General features: G+C 38.6%; 1 protein-coding gene across 3 annotated transcripts in view; it reads left to right on the forward strand.

Annotated features, from left to right (window-relative positions):
- The window catches only part of VCAN (versican), a 106,181-nt gene that overhangs the window by 58,518 nt on the left and 28,810 nt on the right, over positions 1-18,853 (forward strand). For 2 of the 3 annotated variants that reach the window (XM_036309020.1, XM_036309021.1), the window contains 3 exons: positions 5,180-10,393; positions 13,589-13,702; positions 15,572-15,685. In XM_036309020.1, the coding sequence (XP_036164913.1) occupies positions 5,180-10,393; positions 13,589-13,702; positions 15,572-15,685 (5,442 nt within the window). The remainder of the gene's footprint in view (positions 1-5,179; positions 10,394-13,588; positions 13,703-15,571; positions 15,686-18,853) is intronic. The other variant, XM_036309022.1, reaches the window with a different exon arrangement.

The following is an 18,853-nucleotide window of genomic DNA, read 5'->3' on the forward strand; positions in this document are numbered from 1 at the left end:
GCTCATTAAAATAAAATCAATTTTAATAAAGAAATGTGATACTAATATATTTCTGCTAAGTAGATTGTTATGTGCTTGCATTTAATTGAAAGCTCTTAAACTTAAGTTGTAAAATTCCCTGAAGAGAACATGAACTTTAGCCAGCTGCCTGTGCATCTTAGCAACTATGTTTTGTGTCTGCTAACAGTATGACTGGGAGACTTGTGCTATGTCTACAAAACTCTACCGTGAAGTACTTCAAAATACTTGCTGAATAATTTGAGGTCAGCTAGCAATAAGCTTTGTGTGAAAGGCCACTAAAAAAATCTATTAACCGTGGTACCAGTATATTCAAGTCAAGCTGTTAAAATACACTCGTATAAACATAGAAAAGATTATACATACACTGTGTAGAGTTCTGTGGTTTAACTCTTGAAATCTAAATAAAAGTTATATTACTCTTAGAATAAAATTCTGAAATACAGCAGTCTTTTATAAGGACTTGTTCACCAAGAGGTGGGAACGTTAATTACTCCATTAGGGTGCACTGTTAGTACAACAAAGAGCAGATCACAATTTTGGAATGATATATCTGCTTTTACAATATCACAGGTGTCCCCCTCTCCCCTGCCACATCCTACAAAGAAACTTTGCTAGTTTGCAATAACTATAGCTCTTGCAGCTTTCGGATAATGTGTGTGGTGGGTGGAAGGGGTGGTGATAAAATAGGGGGATGAAGAAGTAATTTCAGCAGCTGAATAAACAAAGGGGACTAAATAGGATTAGGGGATAGATGTAAGGTGGCAATGACAGGAGACCAGTGGCAGAAAGAATTCACCTGTCTCCACTAGACAGATTTCATAATTTTAAAATTTTAAAAGTATGAGAACAAATTGGCTATACTGAGATAATAATATATAAATTGATGTGTAGAGAATCTGTTGGCAGAAAAAAATTAACTTCAAAACCCTAGGCCAGTGGTCGGCAAACTGCGGCTGGGCAAACCGTGGCTCTCGAGCCACATGCGGCTCTTTGGCCCCTTCAGTGTGGCTCTTCCACAAAATACCAGCTCTTCCACAAAATACCTACTTCTGGGCATGGGCCATGAAGTTTCAATCACACTGTACGTGCGCGCCCACACGTGGTATTTTGTGGAAGAGCCACACTGAAGGGGCCAAAGAGCCGCATGTGGCTAGTGAGCCGCAGTTTGCCGACCACGGCCCTAGGCAATCAACATTTCCCGCACCCTCAAACCGATATTAAGAAATCCAATGGAACCATTTGGAAGTTGACAAAATGTGCTGAAATAATGAATACTTGTTGCTTAATTGTGAGAATATTCCTTTAAGAAAAAGGACACAAAATAATTTCAACTCTCATTTTACCTCTTTGTTTTATTTAAGAATTTCTAAATGGAACATTTTTGTAACATATCAAATGAGCACTTTTTAAAATAAATCTTTTCTCTTCAATCACTATTATGATGTGCTGATAGTTCTTTGGTCATTGCCAGCTTCATGGTAGAATGAGAAGAATAAGATAAAAGAGCTTAAAATGATTCAGTGTTTTCTACTATTGTAAAGGCAAGTGAGATCCGATACTTTGGAAGCAGATGGAAAAAGAAATTATCATTTAAATGTAATGTTTGGAGCATTTGCAATACGTGCACTCAAACGTTCCCTTTTAAAAGAGTGTGAAAAGAGTTTCTCTAACCTATTGGCAAGAGCATTTGTTCCTGAGAGAGCAGAGAGGGAGAGAGTTGGAGGATACTTGGGCGATACCTTGGAAGTCTTAGGTCTCTATAAAGTTGGTAGGCAAGTGTCTGCTATACCATCTGGTAGATAAGAGGCACTCAATAAATTCTGTGCAATGAATGGGCTCTGAAGAGATAATACAATTGGGTGGCATGCATGGTTTTGGTCGTGAATTAAAATTCATGTGCAAAACCAGCTTGAAGCTGAGTGTGTTTATGAACAATGTGCAATGTTTATATTGCTGTGATTGAAATATTGTGATATTTATTTAGATTAGGAAATGGAATATACTGCACCTAACAGTTGAGTCTTTGGTGAAATATTCTGATATGATGGGTTAACATGTTAGGGGAAATCTTTATAGTTTTATGAATAGTAAGAAATGTTAGGATTCATTATCCAAGTGGAATATGGACTCAAGGAATGTTATTACTTTGTTCATTGGAACTAAAACTAGAGAATGTAAAGTGAATGCCAGGGTCTTTATTTAGTTGAATTAATAAGAGTTGATAGCCAATCAAACTATTATATAAGGTGTATATTCTCAATTAGAGTTCTTCTAGAAAAACACTTTGTTTTTAAGTTATTCATTCTTTGGTAAAACATTTAGGCAAACATCGTAATGTGTCAGTTTCTTTGACAAGTTGACATTTGACACGCTGGCAACCTTAGTATCTCCTCTCTGCTTTTCTCCACTCTACTTACTGTTTAGAGCTACCAACATCATAGTTGATGGAACCTCCTCTATAATTATTCACCAAGACGTTCATGGTATAAGTTTATGTGTTTTGTTTTCTTAAATATTATTTTTAAACGTAAGGAATTTATTTAGAAACCCATATAAATTCTGTAATAAGTTTCTATAATAAGTTCTATAATGAGTTTTCCTTTTCCTGGCCCAAGAGTTTATAAATAAACAATATTGAACAATTATTTCCTTATTGATCCTAGCATTTGGCTGGAGTAGCTTGGCCGGTTAGTTTTATCTCCTTAATTGATAAAAAAGTACAGAATGTGGTGGGGATTCTTTGTATTCTTGACACAGATGCATGTTTCTTATTTAAAATTCTTTCTGTATTCAAATGAAAGTTACTGTGTGAATTTATTGTCTGTGGTGTGATACTTAATGCGAATTCTAGCTTTATTTATTCCTAAATAAAGGTATAAACATGAAGACAGGGTTGAAGGTATAAACATGAAGACAGGCATGTTTTTGAGGCTCCAATTAAATCTATACAGTACAAAATAGTGTAATTCAACTATGTTCAAATAGTATTAGCAGTGAGAGACTACTTAATTTGATGATTAAATAAAATTATTGATGTGATATTTCAAGAGATTAATGTCTACAAAAGGCATTTAAAATGTATTCTTTCTCACACATGTGCATATTTCTCTCCCATTCTGTTTTTTATAGTGAAAAGGTAGGCTTTACCACAGTCATTTAAAGTGTTATTACCTGAACATTTTATTGTGTCCTCTTTTAAAACATATACATATGAGGCACTATGAGATCACTGTAACATTAGTGATGAAATATTGAATGATCTTACTCATTTAATTATGCTTTTTGGAAAAAGGTAAGACATTTAGTCATTTTCTTGTTTGGCAGTGAAGAGTAGTTGCAACAGTGGCAGAAACCATCAGTATTCCTTTTATATTTTTATTATATGCTGGCGTTGTGCATTGACTTCACTTCTCCTATGGATGAAATGTTTTTTCGTTTATTTGAATAACCATAAGCCTTCATTTATATAGTTGAAAGGCTGGATGTATGGTGTGGAATGGGATTGAGATATAAGAAATGAACTGTAGAACTGTAATATGTGACAGTTAATGAGGAAGGATGTGTAATTGGGGTAAGAGTAAGCCAGACCTACACAGTAGTATTTTATGGAGGAATACAGTGAAGATGGGACACAGAGAAGTTTTCTTTTTGCTTTTATTAGAGTGAAAGGGATAAATGTAAATATAGTAGATGTCTTCTAGTTACATAACTGTCTTGAGCTTTTTTTTTTTTTTTTTTTTTTTTTTTAACAAACCATAGTTAAAAACAGAAGAAATTTTATAGAGTTTTTATTGATGGTTCATATATATCTGTGTTTATGTTGATGTGTAAAGACTGATTCCCTCTCAATTGGGCTTTTCTTTTCTGACTGTCAGTAAATGCTAGATGTTGATCTTTCATATGTAGAAGGGAGCAGCGTGTTACAACAGGAACCATCTTATTACTGATGGGGACAGGTGTGGCTCCATCATCATTTTTTCCCCTGTAAGCTTCTCAGCTTCAGCTTGCGCATTTGTGGCATGGATCAGGGCTAGGCTGAAAATAATTTTGCAACAGTATTTCTGGGGGTTGGAAGTGAGACTGTGCAATCCTTGCTTTACTCTGTCTTCTTCATGGGACAATGCACCCATGGGCACCTTTGCACGTGGCTGTGATGCTAGGAGCAGGGAAGCTGTAGGGACAGGACCCTTTCCCAAGACAACTAAATTCCACTCTAATGAGAGTGAGGGCCCAGAATTTCCTCCTTCCTGGTGCCCAGACAAGGACCTTTGCTGGTGTATTTCTTGAGGCAGGAAAGTCAATCAGGCTGAACAGTTTGTGCCTCGTGGCAATTTGTGATCTAGGGAATGTTCTAAGGACATCTGTTATTAAAATATGCAAGTTCAAATGTTTAGATGTGACTCTTAAACTTCCTTTGGAGGAAATGTTTTAAAAAGAGCTATAATCGACCCATTATCCATCATGTCATGAGGGATAAAGGTGTAAACGTGGCACAGCTCTTCCTCTCTTGTGCTTTGGAAACAATCTGTGCATCACACAAAGCCCCATCCAAGCTTTCTGCCTTTGTGTCGGGGAGGTGGCTGCAAGTTAGGCAGCTAAGGCTAGTTTCACTTGCTGTGGGAGGGGCGGTCACTGCTGTGAAAGGGCTGGAAAGAAACCTCGCCTCCACTTTTCTAGAAAGTCTTCTTTAGGACAAATCGTGACAAGAGGCCAGAAGTAATCTCGTCTCATTTCCTTATTGAGTAAGAGTGTCTGTGCATCCCCTTTACATGAAGGACAATAATCAATTACTTTTTCTGTATGATTTGGTGAAATTTTTCATTTTTTTCAGTTCACACAAAGATGAATTCCCACGTCACGATTACAATGTATATATGTGCTTTCTAGTCTCATTTTATGACGCTGCTTTGTTAAACGTGTTAAAGAGTTTTCATGCCCTGTTTCTATCATCTTAAGTTGGATTTATTTTTCCCATTGTTAATGTAAAACGGAAAATCGGAAGACTGATAATCATGTGTAGAAGGATGATTGTACTTATGTGAAAAGATTTGAATCCTCCCTTGTATGTGAGTGACTGCCAGCCTTGCTATCAGTCTCTTCTGTCATACGCTGCCAACTGTTCTATTTAAGTATTGTGAAAACTCTTTGTTTTTTTCAGGTCGAATGAGTGATTTGAGTGTAATTGGTCATCCAATAGATTCAGAATCTAAAGAAGATGAACCTTGTAGTGAAGAAACAGATTCAGAGCACGACCTAATTGCTGCCATTTTACCTGAGTTAATTGACATAGATATATACCACAGTGAGGAAGACGAGGAGGAAGACGAAGACTGTGCAAATGCTACTGACGTCACGACCACCCCATCAGTGCAGTACATAAATGGGAAACACCTGGTCACCACTGTGCCCAAGGACCCAGAGGCGGCAGAAGCTAGGCGTGGCCAGTTTGAAAGTGTTGCACCTTCTCAGAATTTTTCAGACAGCAGTGAGAGTGACACCCCTGAGTTCCCCATGTCTGAAACAGAATCATCTACTGCTGTGCAACCAAGTGAATCTAACGAAACAACGGAATTGCTTGAAATGACATGGAAGCCTGAGACTTACCCTGAAACACCAGAACATTTTTCAAGTGGTGAGCCTGATATTTTCCCCACAGTCCCATCACACAAAGGCCGAGCCACAGAGGGACCAGAATCAGTCTCGGATAAAGGTCCTGAGTCTGCGCGTGATAGTCTGGTGCTTGAACATACTGAACCTGTACCCCTCTCTCCTGAAGAGTCTTCAGGAGATGCTGACATCAACCAAGAATCCCCAGAAACGATCATTTCAAGGACCACGGAAGTAACACTTGGTGAAGAGGCAGAAAAAAGTACTTCTATCACCTCTACTCCAAGTACAGTTCCAAGTTTTATGTCAGCAAATGTGTTGGAGGAAGTATCAGTCACATTAACAGGAACCCCCAGGCCTGCTGACCCATTGGCCACTGTGGAGAACTGGGTGGGAATAACCCCTGGACAAATTGTAGAGCTCTCTGGGAATTCTTCAATTCTGATTCCAGAAGGCTCTGGGGAAGAAGAAGATAAAGATCAAATGTTCACCGTGGTAACCCATTCATCACAGAGAAATACTACAGATACACTGGTTACTTTAGACACTGGCAAGATAATGATCACAGACAACCTTTTTGATGTTCCTGCAACTGCCGTTTCCTTGGTTTCTGAACAACCTTCTACAGAAATAGTGCCCACAAAATTTGTAGAGGAAACAGACACGTATGAGTGGGCTTTCAGTACGTCTCTTGAGGGAAAGCAAAGGGAAGGTGAGGAGGAGGGAACTACAGCTTCTATAGTTCAGCTACATATGCCTACACAGAGATCAGACCAGTTAATTTTATCCTCTGCGTTAGAAAACTCAAATGAAGCTACAGCTAGTGATTCAACATCTGCTACCAGGAACAGCGTTGTGTCCTTAACAACATCCACACAGGCTGAAAGGGAAATGACAAGTTCTAATCCTTTCTTTCCGGAGACAGATGTTTTAGACAATCTGGGGCCACAGACCACTAAGCCCAGCAGTAGCAGTCAACCTGGAGTTCAGGAAGGGCAGGCCACTGTGCCAGGTAGCCCCGTCTCTCTCACTATGGAGCAGGGCTCAAGAGAAGCTGCCACTGACCCAGCAACCACCGCTGTTTCTTCATTTTCATTAAAAGTAGAGTCTGAAATTCAAATTAAAAAGGAAATAGCTAGTACTATGTCTCCCCGTGTGGAAACTGTATTCCCCTTTGAGCCACCAGGACTAGATTTGAGTAATGTAATGGACAGAGAGGTTACTGAAGTTATAAGCCAAACATCCAAGGAAAGCCTTATATCAGAGGCGTCAGTAGAATCAAATCATGGGACAGAAATAAAGGGCTTCTCTACAGATTTTCCTTTGGAGGAAGATTTCAGTGGTGACTTCAGAGAATACTCAACAGTATCTAAAATCGTAACGAAAGAAGAAACAGTAATGATGGAAGGCTCTGGGGATGCAGCATTTAAAGACACCCAGATTTCACCATTGTTAATCCCTACTTCAGGCCACATCAATCACACAGCTGACTCGGAAGGACCTGGTAGCACCTTTGTCAGCACTTCAGCCTTCCCTTGGGAAGAGTTCACAGCCTCAGGTGAGGGCTCAGGTGGGCAAGGGGTCTCAGCCAGCAGCTCTGCTGACCATGTGTTTCCCGGTGCTGTGGGAAATGTTTTTGGTACAGAATCTCCATTTACTGACCAAGTATTGGGAGAAGAAGGCACTATCCAAGAAGCTGATAAGAGAACCACCAGTTTACCAAGGGCAGAAGCTGAAGGTACTGAAGCTCCAACAGAAAAGGGGGACGTGAAGGTCGATGGCACAGTTTCAGTGGACTTTTCCCAGACGATAGAGCCAACCAAACTGTGGTCCAGCCAAGGAGTCAATACTGTAGGACAAGAAATTGAAATCAAAACAGCATCAGAGGAAAATATTCAAGAACAAAAATCTGTTGAATCCCCCCAAAGCTCTGTTGCACCAGAACAAACAATTTTTTATGAACCTGGATTTCAAACCACAGGTTACTCTATACTAACAACAGAGAAAATGTATGGTGCTGATGAGGAAATGGGAAAGGAAGGCATTTCCTTAGTTGACATGTCTACTCCAGATCCAGGAGCAAAGGGTTTGGAACCCCTCACTACTCTCCCCGAAGTTACTGAAAAATCTCATTTTTTCTTGGCTACTACCTCAGTGACTGAATCTATACTAGCTGGAAGTATAGTTACAGATTCATCAATCAAAGAGGAAGAAAATATAAAACTCTTCCCCAAAGTTATGAAGCCAATAATTAAAGAGTCAGATACTAATTTATTCTCTGGCCTGGGATCAGGAGAGGAAGTTTTGCCTACCACAGTGTCAGTGAATTTTACTGAAATGGAACGAATCATTAGCACATTATATCCCAAGACTTCTCAAGTGGACAGCTTAGAAACTAGCATCTCGAGTGATACCACTGAAGACTATGAGGGAATGGAAAATGTGGCAAATGAAGTTGGACCACTCATTTCTAAAACAGACAGCACCTCTGAACATAGTGAGACAGCATCCAGCACAACTTTACTAGAAATTTTAAGTGACACCAGGACAGAAGGACCGTCTTTAGCAACTCTCACCTTCTCCACAGACACTGAACAGCCTCAAAATCAGACTCAGAGTTGGAAAGAAGAAACTCAGAGTAGTCAACCACAACCTACCACTGAGCAAGTCTCTAACAAGAATTCTTCAGTAGCAGAAACTAAAGAAGCAGCAGCCTCTTCTACTGACTTTCTGGCTACAACTTCTGGTATTGGAATGGCCAAAGGATCTGTTACATCCACAACAAAACCATCTGACTTGTTTCATGAATATTCCGGAGAAGGATCTGGGGAACTGGATGTAGTTGATTTAGTCCACACTTCTGGAACTACTCAGGCAACCAGAAAAGGAAGCACCACATTTGTTCCTAATAGGCCCCTGGAGAAACATCCTGAGGATCCAAGTGCTAAAAGCTTTACTGTTGACGGGTTCCCAACAGTTTCAATGGTGCCACCTCTTCATCTAGAGCCGAATGAAAGCTCCCCAGATCCAACCATCACAGTGTCCAACACAGTGTCATATAAGAGGTCCACCGAGGGTGCCGATAGTTTCCACCGCCACTTGGGGGGATTTGAGGATTCCACCTTAAAACCTGACAGAAAAAAAGCCACTGAAAATATTATTATAGATCTGGACAAAGAGGACAAGGATTTGTTATTGACAATTACAGAGAGTACCATACTTGAAATTCTACCTGAGCTGACATCAGATAAAAATACTATCATAGATATTGATCACACTAAACCCATGTATGAAGACATCCTTGGAATGCAAACAGACATAGACCCAGAAACACCGTCAGGACCACAGGTCAATAATGAAGACAGCGTTCAAATTCAAGAGAAACATGAGGCAGATGCCAACCTTTCCTTAACTGGGGAACACTTTGAAAGTTCTGGTGATGCTCTTCTGGCGGGCTACACTCAGGCCGCACATAACAAATCCATGACTTCTGAAGACAGAAGCCAGTCCAATCACATGGGCTTTATCTTCACAACTGGGATCCCCATCCCAAGCACAGAAACAGAATTAGATATTTTTCTTCCAACAGCAACATCTCTGCCCATTCCTAGTAAGTCTGTCACAGTTCACCCAAATATCGAAGAACCAAAAACTGAAGCCAAAGCCCTGGAAGACATCTTTGAGTCAAGCACTTTGTCTGATGGTCAAGCTATTGCAGACCAAAGTGAAGTAATATCAACAGTGGGTCATTTGGAAAAGACACAGGAAGAGTATGAGGAAAAGAAATATGTTGGTCCTTCTTTTCAGCCAGAATCCTCTTCAGGAGCTGGGGAGGCACTAATAGATTCTACACCCCACGTAAGTACTGGTACTGTCCATCTTACGGCTCAGAGTTTAACAGAAGTACCTCATGTAATGGAAAGATCGAATCCCCCAGATTACACGGATACAACATCACCAGTTTTGGCCTTTGTGAAGCTGTCTCCTGAGACATCATCTCCGTTCACTGTGCCCTTAGGCAGTGGAGCGTCTGAACACACAGAGAGCCTTCAGCCAAGTACTCTGCCTGGTGTAGATGCTGGCACATCTCAAACGTCCCCAGGAAAATTTGCAAATATTGAGGTGACTTTCCAACCATCAAGTGAAGAGTACATTCACATAACTGGGCCTCCATTCTTACCTCTTGACACAGAGTCAGAATCTTCAGAAGACGAAACTAAACCTAACTTTTTAGAACAAATGGAAGCTTTTCCCACAGAATTAATTGTTGAAGAAGGATCTGAGATTCTCCAAGATTCCCCAAACAAAACCAATGTTCAACTTTCTGGAGAAACAACCAAAGTATTTTCTAGTATGAGAACCTCTGAGGTTGAAACCCTTGTCACAGCTGCAGGTGAAATTAAGTCAGAAGGTGCTACACTGGGGCCACACCCTACTTCCGCTTCTGCAACCGCTGGGACTGGGGCAGGTGTGGTGCCTCAGCCCAGCCCACAGACTTCTGAGAAGTCCACAGTTCCTTCTCTGGAAATAAACTCTGAAACGCAGGCAGCTTTGACCAGAGGGCAGGATTCCACAGTGGCAGCATGGGGACAGCAAGTGTCAGCAAGAATTCTTGATTCCAATAATCAGGCAACAGCACGCACTGCAGAGTTAAAGATTTCACTTCCAACACCACCACTTTACCTTCTGGAAACATCTAATGAAACCGGCTTCCTGATTGACATGAATGAAGAGTCAGTGGAAGGCACAGCAGTCTATTTACCAGGTAAGGTCACGACATTGATAAATCTGTTTCCAAATGTGGAAACAGTCCTTTGGTCCTAACATATGTATATCTGTATAATTTTTATTGTGATGTTAAATCAGTGGAGATTTCTCTATTGTTCACATAACAGTAGATCAGCACACAGTATTGAGTCCATAATGAGAGGCAAAGGAAGCAAGTATCTATCATTTCTGAGCTTTATAGATGTTCCTTTTATTTTCCTGGGTTTTAGAAACAATGTATAATCGCACCATGGAAAAATTGCATGTTAGTGGTATAAAAATTCATTGTCGTTTTACTCACAAGTATTGTTTTGTCATATGTACCATAGTCACACAGAAAACAAATATATTCTTAAAAATCTCTTATTGATAAGTGCTATTATGATAATGTCAAAATTTGTCAGGCCTTTAAAATTTGACAGTAGTAAATAGCTCTAATAAACATTTCACATAGCTCGTGCAATATACGTTATCCATTTATACTTTTATTCAATTTTCTTGCTTCAGGTAGTCCACACAATGCTTCTAACTCAGTGGGTATTCATTTAGTGTTTATTCGAGCTCCGTCAGTCAAGAGAGGATTTCTGTTTTTTTACTGAATGAACAGGAAGCATGAATTTTATGCTAGGTCATATAGACTGTCTCATTTGATCTTCATGAAAAGGCTATACAGCATGTACAGCTCTCCCCGTTTTTAAGAGAGGTTCTGTAATTTGCTAAGGGTTGCACAGCCACACACATTATGGAAAAGTGGGATTTGAACTGAGATCAGCCCTACTCAAAGTCCATGGTCTTTTCACTGTTCTTAGCTGGTTTCCTATTATTATAACACAAAAGTGGATAATTGATAGTTAATTATATGTAAACCAGAAATCTTAGACTATTCATTTTGTAGAACTTATTTTCATTTTACTCAAGCCTAATAATGTTGAGAAGTCTGCTGCAATGGTGTTTTCTGGAACATCATTTGAATAATATTTTCAATGGAATCCAAAAGTAACCATCACCACCTAGCTACTACCTACAAAAAAAAAAAAAAATCAGTACTTTAAGGTCTGTGTTGGTTCAAAATAAGTTTAATTGTAATGAATATGCTTTACAGCATGGCCTCACTTAGAATTATCCTTCTGAACATTTCAATATTATCTTTTGTACCACTTCAGTTTGTTGTGCTTCAGATAGAGTAAAATAGTCATAACATGCAACTTTTTATAAATGACTTGAACTATTTTATGAATAAAATTGATCAAAGGTGGCTGATGAATACTTTTTTTTATCATCCTATATTTAATCTGTAAATGATAAGCATGTAATCTGGCCAACATTTGTCCATTTGTAATTTAGTTACAATATACTTCAGGTTGGTGAAAATATGATATAGGAATCATTGGTAATATTGAGAGAGAATTAAGTTTGACAAATGAATAATAAATGTGTACCAGTTATCCAGTCCACAATGTTTACCTAGAATTAGATGTTGCGTCTTCATTGCAAAACAGATCATCATATTAGGTTAATTCAGTAACTGGACACTCATATTGCCTGGTCTATCTGTTGCAGATTTAACTTTTAGAGGTTAATTCAAACTGTGTACAGAAGAATAAAAATTATAAACATAATTTTTTTCTAATTTAAGCTACTTTGTGTTCACAGAAAGACCCACTTTTTTGTCAAGTCCTTGTCCCATACTCTCAGTGTGGTATCTGGTGTCTGTGGAGGGAACAATAATAGTGCATCGCATTTATATGGCACATCACAGTTTCACCAAGCGCCTTCTCCTAAGTGTCATGTTGATTGTGTGCTGAGGCCAGTGTGTAGATGTGCTGTTGACTGTAGCTTCATCATCTAGGCAGAGTACTTTGAGAGGCAGAAAGCTAAAACGGCTAGGGAGGTTTTAAATATTTTTAGGACTACATGAGAAAGAATCTTAGAAGAGTTGGGGTAGTTTTTGAAGTTGGTGTAAGCATCTGAATTAACCTAAAATTGATCCCACACATGCAAATATGAATTTGTCAAGTCTTTCTAGTAGTCTAGAATTTACTTAACACTCAGAAAGTTTGTTTGACTTTCCTATATGAAAAAGACTGTTATCTTCTACTAGCAGTACCTTCTTTATCCGAATGTTCCTTAAGTTCATGTTTCATAAGTAGACGGTCTTCTTTTCATGTTTAATTATTTCAGGGTTTTCGGTCTTAAGATTCTTGAACATAAGTTGTAGCCCATATATAACCTATTTATCACAATTATTTTGTAAAACTTTAAACTGTTATTTGGATTCTTGAACATTTTGAAACAGGCATCTCTAGAAAAATACTCAAACTCTAATAAATGTAAGCTATTAATATAAAGACAATTATCCAAGAATTGTTATAGAATAATATATGTGCTTCAAATAGTGTAAAAGTATTTGCATTTGCCATTTAAAAACATATATTAAGCTGTTTCTCTTCATAAATTTGTGGCTCTGGCCTTTATATTTATCTGCTAGGAGTGTTGATTTTATTTGTGTTTTAATGAGAAAAATTGCAATAAAAATTGGGGGGTTTCATGTTAGGTGAGGTTTTTGTGTTTGGGTTTGTTTTTATACAGTAGAGTTTAATCCATGTGTTGCTTTTCTTCAAGTATAGTTTAAAGGAGTACATTTGGAACGTGTTTTTGGAAAAAGCATATTAATGTAGCAGAAGAGACTTCAGTGCACACTTTCGAAGAAAAACAGTTTCTGAGCATTAAGTGGTAAAAGGCAATAATAATTCAAATGATGGTAACAAGCCAATCTGCTAAAAAGAATGCATGTTCTGTGTATCCAACCATTTCACATGAACTAACCTCGTGTAAAAGAATACATTTCCATTCACTGTGCACATATGTGTAATCATTTTTGACTAAAATCAATTGCCATTATCATGCCAACTAAATCTGCAGTAGAATATATTAGTTGCCAGATATTGTGCAAAATATTGTTGAAAATAATGATGATTGAATCCCAGAAATGAATAGATCCAATTTGTAATAGTTAGTTACGCCAAGAAACACTCCAGAGAGTAAAGTTAATGTTAATTTTTGTGTGTAGTATATCTAAATTGCTACAGTAAAACTTATATATCATGGTAGCAATAAGTGGCATTTTATGCTAAAATACATTGAAAGTTAGAGATGGGCCTAATTGCTTTTCTTATTTTCCTGAACACGATAGGACCTGATCGTTGCAAAACGAATCCGTGCCTCAATGGAGGCACCTGCTATGCTACTGAAACTTCCTATGTGTGCACCTGTGTGCCGGGATTCACTGGGGACCAGTGTGAACTTGGTAAGATGTCCTTGCCTGAAAGGGTGTAGTGCTTTTACAAAAGAGATATTGGTGGGGTGGGTATTTATACTGCTTGAATCAATCAGAGGATTTCAGAGAAATCCATTTGTAGATGAATTATATGTTCAATGAAGTTAAAGTCATAGAGTGACAAGTAGATTGTGGGAAATGGGGTCATTTGGTTACTGAATTTTGTTAATATACCTAAGACTCAGTGAAGCTTACTCAGGTCAGCTATGTCTTTTTGTGGATTTTACAGATAGGCTTTCTACAAATGTAAAGTTGCATAAATATTAACAAACTTTTTTAGTCTATCCCCCAAATGTGAATATCAATAAATGATCAATTTAAATACAGCAAATTTTCTCAACGCTATATTTTAAAATGAGGGGGCTTAGCTATAACATTTTGAGATAACTTGCTCCTCTGCTGTGAAGTGGGAGAAAGCCTTGCCTGGCTGTCCCCAGCAGCCAGCCTCACCCGCCTTCACCTCCAGCAGGTATGGATTGCAGGCCTCCTCCTCTCTTTCTAGTTCCGAAGAATGTAACTGTGTTCCTACGGAATCAGTTCCTTTTGTTCTCATTCTTATTTAGATTTCCTTTTCTTAAAAAAAAGACTCCATTTTAAAAAATTTTTATTTTTTAAAGAAAAATTTAAATTTAAATTTAAATTTTTATTGATTTCAGAGAGGAAGGGGAGAGAGAGAGAGAGAGAGAGAGAGAGAGAGAGAGAGAGAGAGAGAGAGAGAAACATCAATGATGAGAAAGAATCATTGATTGACTGCCTCCTGCACACCACCCAGTGAGGATTGAGCCCACTACCCAGGCATGTGCCCTTGACCAGAATCAAACCTGGGACCCTTCAGTCCCCAGGCTGATGCTCATCCCCTGAGCCAAACCAGTTAGGGCAAGACTCCATTTTAAATTTGCCTAATTGTAGACCTTTTCTCTGATGAAAGAAATGATGGCATATAATAACGGTCGGGTGCTTCTTTTAGAGGCACCAGGATGCTTTTCTCTTAATGATTGAGTAAAGAAGGCTCATGGAAATATTGGGATAAAATCCCTAACATTCATATTGAAAGAGTGCTTGTCTCAAAATAATAGCTCAGTAGTTGTGCCTCATGCTCTAGTTGAGTGGTTCTGAGACTTCAGTGTGCATCAGAGTCACCTGGAGGGCCGGGTAAATACAGATTGTTGTTACCCCAGCCCCAGTATCTGATTCAGTAGATAAATCTGGGGTGGGCCTGGGGTGTGCATTTCTACCATTCTCAGGTGATGCTGCTGTCGCTGGTCCCAGGACCACACTCTAAGGACAACTGTCCTGGACAGCTGGGGTCTATGGAATGTTTGAAAGCCAAGGAGTAAAATTATGACTGTGTCCAAAGAGGGCGACCATCGGCAGAATGGAGGAGATATTGGAGAGGGAAGGGCCCAGGGCTTGGGAGGCCTGCCAGGTATTTTCAGTATTTCAGGAGTGAGGAAAGCGGAGCATGAGCCAGGATTGGGAGTGGGTAGGCTAGACTAAAACTTGATCCATTTTAGGGCTCATGTGACTCATCTAAAAGAAATGGACACAGTGATCCTCCTCTAAATTGTTGAAATTTTCTTAGGGTTTCCAGATATTTAGCAAATAAAAATATAAGAAGGTCAGTTAAATTTAATCTTAGATTTAAAAAAAGAATAATTTTTCACTCTAAGTATGTCCTAAATATAAAATGGGACATACTTATACTAAAAGTTTTTTTCTTTTAAATCTGAAATTCAAATTCAACTGGCTATCTTGTATTTTATCTAGCAACCTCACAGTAACTAGAATCCTTCGATTGTTTTGAAAGTTCTTTTGTGGCCTTTTATGATTTTATTTCAGAATTCGATGAATGTCACTCTAACCCCTGTCGCAATGGAGCCACATGTGTTGACGGCTTTAATACGTTCAGCTGCCTCTGTCTTCCCAGCTATGTTGGTGCACTTTGTGAGCAAGGTAAGAGCTATTGCAACATTTGTAGGATGAACTTTATTGATACTTCATTTTGAATGTTACTTCTGGAGAGTCTTTTGTCATAATGACTTGGGTATTTTTAGTCCTTTGGCCATACTACATAGTCTTTCCTGAAGAGGAAATCCACAGGTTCCTAAGTATTTGAGGTTTCCTCATGTGTCCATAGTTCACAACATCTGAAAAATAGTGTTGACTTGATTGTTTTTATTTCACTGATAGGATGCAATTGCAGTCAGGCACACTGAGCAAATTTAAAACCATCTAGCTAACAAAAGGAACATTGTTATATGTATTCCTCCAAAGGACAAATTAGGAATAGACCTTAATCCATGTTCATGGTTTGTTCCAGGTAGTATTGAATTCAATGTTAGTTGCCTTTATTTTCTCCCCCTACGCACTTGAGACTCAAGGGACTTATTTTTCTTAGTCAATCATCTCTGGAGAATGAGTTTATATAGTTGTTAGAACGCATTGACTTGGACTTGGCAAACACTACGTAAAAGATATTGTGAATCTGCTCAACAGGGAATTTTCCTACTGAAGAAGCATTTACTTTTTCTGAATGAAAGAAAGGCCTATGTTCACGATGGCTTAAATCTCCTGATCCCTGTAATTTGCATTTTATGGCCCACGTGAGAGTACATGTTAGGGGGTTAATGGTAACATTTCTTAGTCCATGCATCAGAAACAGATCACATGCTCAGCACGCTAAGCTTTGGAACGCCAATTTCCTCTACTTAAAGTCGTACAGTGATTTGGCTTTGACAAAAGTGCCTGGTGCCAAACTTCCCTTCCACCAGACAAAAGGAAAATGTATTAGACTCAGAACGCGTTGGTCTAGCCCTACATTTTACTCTTTGGCATTAATCCAAACATCGCCACAATTAAAAAACAAAACTAAAAGGAGCCTGTATTAAATTGCCAATCGAAGGGCATGGCTGATGGCTGAGTTTTTAGATTTTTTTCCTTTTCTCTTTATTGCAAAGGAGGAATCTATTTGCTTTAGAATTTTAAAAGGTAAATATGAAAATTGGCCAAGCAATTTCTCACTGTTTCCCTTCTTAAATGAAAACAGTGAGAAAAATGCTATTTGTTAAAGAAAACATAGGGTAATCTACTTGAGTTATTAAAATTTGTTTAAATGATTCTTGCTCCACTTATTCCACATACAAGGAGCAATTCAAAAATCACACTTATACCAAATACAAGGATCAATTCAGAAATCATTTGTTCAACAGGTGTTTATGGCACACCTGCTGTTTTCAAGGCCCTGTTCTGGGCACTGGAGATAGAGCTCTGAACAACACAAACACAGCCTTGATCTTGGCGACTCAGCATAATTTTTGGCAGAGAATAAAGAGAGATACTACTTGTGGGATACTTTATAGTTTATCAAATGCTTCCAGGTACATCATTTCATTTGGTTGACACAGTATTTCTATGAGTAAATGGGTTAGAAATTGAGGCTCAGCGAGAAACAAGTGTGTGTGTGTTAAAGGTCACACAGCTAGAAAATGCCTGTGTGGGGAAAATGAACTTAAGCTGCCTTTGAAAGCCTAGGTTTTTCTCAATATCTTCACCCTTCTAAAGTAACTCTGACAGATAAGCATTTTATTTATGTCTGTACCTGATGTGGTAACATATCCTTGAGAGGGACTTTGGGGCCAGTTGCCTTTTCCATCTCTTTAAAGGAAAATCAGAAAGAAAAGGTTTTGGGTTTTTCTCTCATTTCCGATGCCACCTAACTTTCAGGTGCATTCTCTATTTTTTTTTTTTTTTTTTTTTTACAGTGAGTTAGACTTTCATCCACATGATGAGTAACATTCATCCCGGTCTGTTTACCAAATGCAGCTGTGCTCCTGTGATTTATTGGCAGGACTCTGAAGGAGTTTTTCTGCTCTTTTCAGGTTGCCTAAGAGCAAATGTTTTCTTCATTCACAGCAGCATTGTTGTCTAAACAGTTTTCTGTCCAAATTCAGTGATGACTGTGTTGTTGTTTCTTCAGCTGACCTTTTCTGTTCTCTCTTTAGTAACATCCCAAGTCCCAGTAACTCTGGAATAGGGGCTGCAATTTGGTGGAATTATAACAGATTTGAGATCTGGAAGAGGGTCTTAGAACGGTGGAGAGACACACAGATGGGCCCCACTAAAGTCAGGGACATAGCTTGTCAGTGAGAAGTGCCCACGTGTTGACAACTTAAGACTTGACAGCTATATGTCAGAGGTGCTGAAAATGTTGCCTGCATATCATAAGGCGAATCGATTTTTTTGTGTGAGATTGTTTGAATGACAGTTTCATTTTCCGTGACCATGAGCAGGAGTGTCATACCCTCCCCCAACCCAATCCCAACATGCACAGGCACAACAAAATCTGGGACTTTGTAATGCAACCTATGCATTATAGGAGTTTTAAAACATAAGACGTATTTTCAGGTCAGATGTATTCTAAGGCTGTGTCACCCAAAAGAGTTGCCTTTTGAGAAATGAAATGTGTGTTACATTATTTTTAGGTAAGATGGGATAAACAAACAGACTGTTTCTGATACCTACTTTCAGAAGAGTGTGATCATGTATTTTTGGGGGGGCGGTTAAGGAAATATAGTGGTAATCTATTTTAATGATAAAAGATAAAACCAGACAAAAATCACTTGGGTTAATAGAAGATAAGAAAGAGTGTTATAGAAGACTTTTTTTGTGATGCATTATTCACAAAAAAATAAATAAATTAAGGATCTTCCAGAATTTTAAGCCATGTGTCTTAAAATAAATTATAATTTCCAAGGATAAGGAACACTATGCTATTATAATATCACATTATTGACTTTGGCAGCAAGAATGTTCTAAAAATTTTTCCAGTTGTCCTCCCATGTAAACCAACCCCCTCATATATGAAGATTGGTTTCTTCCCCACCTCTCATAGCTCAGCTCTGAGTTCTTCCCTGAGAATTCCTCAAAAAGAAAATTACTGCATCCAAGTAACAAAATATGCTTCATTCTTGGGCACTGAGTGCTACTTTTATACCAAGTGAGCAAGCTGTGTCCTGTGTCCTTTCCCGTGAGATCTAGTGGTCTCCATACAGCACTTTACTAGAACGCAAAGCTTCCAGTGCACATGATTTAAATCAATTAGTCAGCTGGCTGTAGCTAAAC

The sequence above is a fragment of the Myotis myotis genome, unplaced genomic scaffold, assembly GCF_014108235.1.
Source record: "Myotis myotis isolate mMyoMyo1 unplaced genomic scaffold, mMyoMyo1.p scaffold_m19_p_5, whole genome shotgun sequence".
NCBI classification, from domain to species: domain Eukaryota; kingdom Metazoa; phylum Chordata; class Mammalia; order Chiroptera; family Vespertilionidae; genus Myotis; species Myotis myotis.